Raw genomic sequence first — 5601 nt, forward strand, 5'->3', positions numbered from 1 at the left:
AGCTGGGAAAATGTTGGTTTGTATGCAGATAATAGGGTGGGGGGTGGGGTAGGATAAATGATAGAGCCCAAAGAGAGAGAAAGACAGTTGGATAGACAAAGGAGAGACAACAAGGTATAGCGCTGGATGAACACAGCAGGCCAGGCAGCATCAGAGGAGCAGGAAAGCTGATGTTTGGGGCCTAGAGCCTTCTTCAGAAATTTCTGAAGTTTGAAGTTCCTACTATATTTGGACAGACAAAAGAGTTGCTAACGATCAGTCTGGGAGGGTGAGTAGTTGTTAATGGGGACTGTTAGTGACTGACAACAGGGGGTGTGTAATGGCAGGCTATGTGGTAACAAGGCCTGGTGTGTGGGGTGGGGTCTGGGACATGGGAGAGTTTAGGCCCTAAAATTATTGAACTCAATATTGAGTCCGGAGGGCTGTAGGGTCCCCAAGCGGAAAATGAGGTGTTGTTCCTCCAGCTTGCGTTGGGCTTCACTGGAACACTGCAGCAAGCCAGAGACAGAGATGTTGGCCAGGGAGCAGGGTGGTGCATTGAAGTGGCAGGCAACAGGTAGTTCAGGGTCTTTTTTGCGAGCAGAACGTAGATGTTCTCCGAAGCAGTCACCCAGTCTACGCTTCGTTTCCCCAATGTAGACGAGACCACATTGTGAGCAGCGAATACTGTAGATTAGATTGTGGGAAGTGCAGGTGAAGTGTTGCTTCACCTGGAAGGTATGTTTGGGCCCTTGGGGAGGGAGGAGGTAAATGGGCAGGTGTTGCACCTTCGCTGCTTATGGGGGAAGGTGCCATAGGGCTGTGTGGGTGGGTGTTGGGGGTGAAGGAAGTGTGACCAGGGTGTCCCGGAGGGAACGGTCCCTGCAGAAGGTGGACAAGGGAGGGGAGGGGAATATGTGTCTGGTGGTGGCATCTCACTGGAGGTAGCGGAAATGGTGTCTGATGATCTTCTGGATGTGGATGTTGGTGGGATGGTAGGTGAGGATAAGGGGAACCCTATCGCTGTTGCGGGAGGGAAGGGAAGGGGTGAGGACGGAAGTGCGGGAGATGGGTTGGACCCGGTTGAGTGCCCTGTTGACAATGGAGGTGGGGAATCCTCGGTTGAGGAAGAAGGTGGACATTTCAGAGGCTCCTTTGTTGAATCAAACCATTTCCCATTCACTTCCACTCTACACTATCCCAATGGTTCCAAACCCCTTGCCATTCACAAGGCCGAACATCCAATCTGTTTTCAGACAGCAGTTGAGAGTCAACCACATTGCAGTGGGTCTGGAGTCACCTGTAGGTCTGATTTCCTTCTTTTCCTAAAGGACAGCAGTGAATGAGTTGGGTATTTATGATAGTTTCATAGTCTATGTCACTCAGACGAGCTCCAGATTTATGAATTCAATTTAACTGCTACCAACAGAGTCTGAACTTGTATCCATAGAGCAGTGACCTGTACCTTGGTATAGCTCCCTCCTCCCCCAGTACTGGTGCCCATTGCCATGAATTCAAACCCTTTTTTCCCATACCTACCTTTCAGCCACATGTTTATCTCTTTAACCTTGTTGACCCTGTGCCAATTAGCCCATGAGTCAGGCAGTAAAGCAAAGGAATACCTGGATGTGCTGAAGGCTGCTATAGAAATTCACTTCCCTCTTAGTTATGTTTTTGTGGTAGTTTACACTGGGTTGTTTTGTGGAGATCACCACCCACTCAGCAGACAGCATTATGCAGCATTACAGAGGAGGCCATTTGGCCCCTTCTGCCTGTGCTGTAGACCTGTGCAGGAGAACTTTCCTGTGATACTTGGGCCAATGGCTTACTCTTGTTCATTGGAGCTCCACTGGTATTTCGTGTAAAGGTCTATTCTGATTGGTCGTTAAATGCATCATTGTAGGTGAGGAAGGAGCACTCTGAGAAGATGGGTCTGCAGGAAGCTCTGGAGAAACAGAACAAGAGTTTACAACGGTTCAGTGAAGGTACCAGTTTACACTCTATTCACTGTGGGAACCTGCTTTCCATTATTAACTGGTTTGATGTTGGTTTGTGTAACTGTGGCCAAAATCCCAACCTCAATCTCCGTCTGTCTGTCAAAATCATTTAATTATTAGCACACACACCCTTCAGCGCATCGAGTCTGTACCACCAAATCTACACCAAATCTGCACTCATCCAGCACTTGGCTGGAATGTTATCACACTCCAAATGCCCATCCAAGTACTTTTTCAAAGGTTATGAGCTTTCCTGCCTCAACTCACCCCTCCCAGGCAGTGCATTCCAGACACCCACCACCCTCTGGGTGAAAATGGTTTCCTCAACTCCCCTCTAAATCTCCTGCCTTTCACTTCTAAATTATGCCTGCTTATTATAGACTCTTCAACTCGGGGGAACGTCTGCTTCCTGTCCATGTTCTGCATAATCTTATACACCTCAATCAGGTCATTTCTGCTCCAGAGAAAACCTGACCTTATCCGGCCTCTCTTCATTAGTAAACTGCTCCATCCCAGACAACATCCTGGTGAATCTCCTTCATATCCCCTCCAGTACAATCATATCCTTGCTACAGTGCAGTGGACAGAACTGCACACAGTACTCCAGCTGTGGCCTGAGCAGAAGTCCGACACAGCTCCAACATGGCCTGCCTGCTCGTATGATCTCTGCCTTGACTGATAACAGCTCCTTTCTTCCTCCCTCCCTCCCTTACCCCCTCCTTCCTTCCTTTTTTCCTTCCTTTCTTTCTTCCTCCCTTCCTACCTCCCTCCCTCCCTCCCTTCCTCACTTCCTTCCTTCCTTTCTTCCTCCCTCCCTTCCTCCCTCCCTTCCTCCCCCCTCCGTTCCTTTTTTCCCTCCTTCTTCCTTCCTCCCTTCCCTCCTCCCTTCCTTTCTTTGAATCTTTCTTCCTTCCTTTCTGTATTCCTTTCTTCCTCCCTTCCTCCCTCCCTTCCTTCCTTCCTTCCTTTCTTCCTTTCTTCCTCTCTTCCTCCCTCCCTCCATTCCTTCCTTTCTCCCTCCCTCCATTCCTCCCTTCCTTCTTTCCTTTCTTTGTTCCTTTCTTCCTCCCTCCCTCTCTCCCTTCCTTCCTTTCTTTGTCTCTCTCTCTCTCTTTCTTACTTACTTTCTTTCGCTTTCTTCATTTCTCTCTCTTTCTTTCTTTCTGTTTCATTGTCTTCATCTTGTTGCTTGGCAGAAAGGGTGCACTGTTGGGAGGTCACAGAGATGCTATAGAATGGGTTCGGTGAGTGGGTAACAGGGTGGCAGATGGAGTATAATGAGGGTAAAAGGGAAAACTGTTCACTTTGTAAGAATGGAATGGCAGCATTTCTTCATCGAAGTGTTGAAGTTCAGAGAGAATGAAGCATGCTGTTCCAAAGGAAGTGCAGAAAGTTCACATGAAAATAAAGAAGTACAGATGATGAAGATCTGAAACAAAGACAGAAAGTGCTGGAGAAACTCAGCAGGTCGTGCAGTATTCTGTGGAGGGAAAACAGAGTGAATGTTTTGAGTCCAGTGACACTTCTTTGGAACCAGACTTGAAACATTCGCTGTTTCCACTCCACAGATGCTGCCAGAAGGGCTGGGTTTCTATGGGAAGGTACTGTGCAGGGTCACATCTCTGTACCATAGCATGTAGCCTAAAGAGCTAAAGCTCTCAGATGCCATCTTAACTTGAGTCACACGACACATCAATGGAAGAATGCGATGCTTTATAATCGATTAACTTAATGTTAGTTCAGACAGAGATGTGACTGAGACTGTAATGTTTATAATGATAATGAGTTGTGATAAATATTTGTTGGATCTTTCAATACCATGTTACCCACTTCCTAGTTTCTGATGTAATGAGGGGCAATAGAAGTATTGCTGCTAAAGGTAAATGTACCCTCTCTGAGGGCAAACACACATCGTTCTCCATTCCCCTGCACACCACCAAATCCCCTCCCCAAAATGAGATGCCTCCCCCTGCCCCAACAGGAACAAACCTGACGTCTGTACAAATAATCTCACCACAGTCTCCTCGCTGGTGACCCGCGAATACGAGGACCTCAGGCAACATCTGCAGCTGGAGCAGGACCTTCGAAAGCAGGCAGAGAGCTACGCCCATCAGGTCAGTGAGTGAGAAGTGTGAGGGAGAGAGGGATTAGAGTGAAGTGTGATCAAGAGGAAGGAGAGTAAAGTGCGATGCAGTCAGTGTGGAATTGCTGTCTGTTTTCATTGCATCAAGACACAAGAGCTATTGGTATAATCCCAGCTGATGTTATTCATGGTCCAGTCAGTAATGAAATCTAAAGACTGAAATCTGGCTTGATAGATTTTTTTTTGGTTTTAATGAGATGGTCTCTCACTGAAACATAGGCCTGTAATGCTGCAGATTCAACAATTTTAAAAATTAAACTGTGGTTTATTACCCAAAAGAAATGAAGACAAAATGGAATGAACTAAACTATTTATATCTAACACAAATTTAATGAATTGGAAATGCACAGTAAATTACAATCCCATTAATCTCAATGCACACCTTTACACTGCTCACACCAGAGGAGATTACTTTCTCTTTCACATCTATCATGCTTAATTGAACTGTGGTTTCACTTCTCCATCTTGAGAATATGACATTCTCTTCCTGGAGCTTTCGTGCAACTGAGCTTAGACTTTCTCAGCTTCAAATATTTCCAACAGGAAGTAACGCACAAAAGTGTAACCATACAGTCGTTGTCTGGAACTTTTAAACTAACCTCCTATTTCTTAATAGTCCAATACTGCCCCTCTTTCCCAGGAGCAACTATTTTACACAACAAAATGAAAACCAAAAGAACTGCGGATGCTGTAAATCAGGAACAAAAACAGAAATTGCTGGAAAAGCTCAGCAGGTCTGGCAGCATCTGTGAAGAATAAAAATCAGAGTTAACGTTTTGGGTCCGGTGACCCTTCCTTAGAACTGATGATGGCTGGAAAAATGTTGACAATGAGGTCAATTGTATTATTCATCCCACTCCCATGGGAAAGACTTACAAGAGAGAGAGCAGCAGAAGCTGGGCTTTATGCAGTACGGGTACGGAGACGGACAGGAGGCAGAGTCGGGAACTCTGGAATGCTCTTATTTTACAAAGGCTGTGTTTCTTTCAAAGGGAGATTATTTTCTCTCAAACCCCACCTTTCACTCTCTCACTCTCTCTGTCCCTTCTCCCGGAGTAACAGATGCGGGTGAAGAAGCAGGAAGCCAGTCGGCAAAGTATAATCCTGCTGGAAAACACAAGTCCAAGCATACAGCTTCTCAAAGCCTTGGAGGAGGTGGCCAACGTTACAAAGGCCTTGGAGGAAGAAAAGTTCAAACACCTGCAGCAGGTCAGTCATGTGAGTGTGGGGTTGCAGTTCACGGGGGTCGGAGTGAGGGGTCTGTTTTCACCGACCCCCACCTCAGTCCTGGAATTCCCTCCCTAAGGGCATTATGGGGCTGCCTATAGCACATGGACTGCCCATCAACTTCTCAAGGGCAACTAGGGACGGGGACAATAAGTGCTGGCCCAGTCAGCAATACAACAGATCAATACAAAAGGTCTCCCCTTAACCCCCGCCTCAGTCTCTCCCTGACCCCCTCTCAGTCTCTCCCTGACCCCC

General features: G+C 46.8%; 1 protein-coding gene across 1 annotated transcript; it reads left to right on the forward strand.

Annotated features, from left to right (window-relative positions):
- Positions 1–1888: 1888 nt before the first annotated feature.
- LOC125482688 (shootin-1-like) lies at positions 1889–5328 on the forward strand (the record flags this gene model as incomplete). The annotated part of the gene is made up of 3 exons (XM_048594806.1): positions 1889–1964; positions 3996–4090; positions 5182–5328. Coding segments are annotated over exons 1-3 (300 nt in total), but the record flags the coding sequence as incomplete, so codon positions are not given.
- Between the last annotated feature and the right edge of the window lie 273 nt (positions 5329–5601).

This window comes from Rhincodon typus, unplaced genomic scaffold, assembly GCF_021869965.1.
Source record: "Rhincodon typus isolate 14 unplaced genomic scaffold, sRhiTyp1.1 hic_rhity00015032, whole genome shotgun sequence".
NCBI lineage: Eukaryota > Metazoa > Chordata > Chondrichthyes > Orectolobiformes > Rhincodontidae > Rhincodon > Rhincodon typus.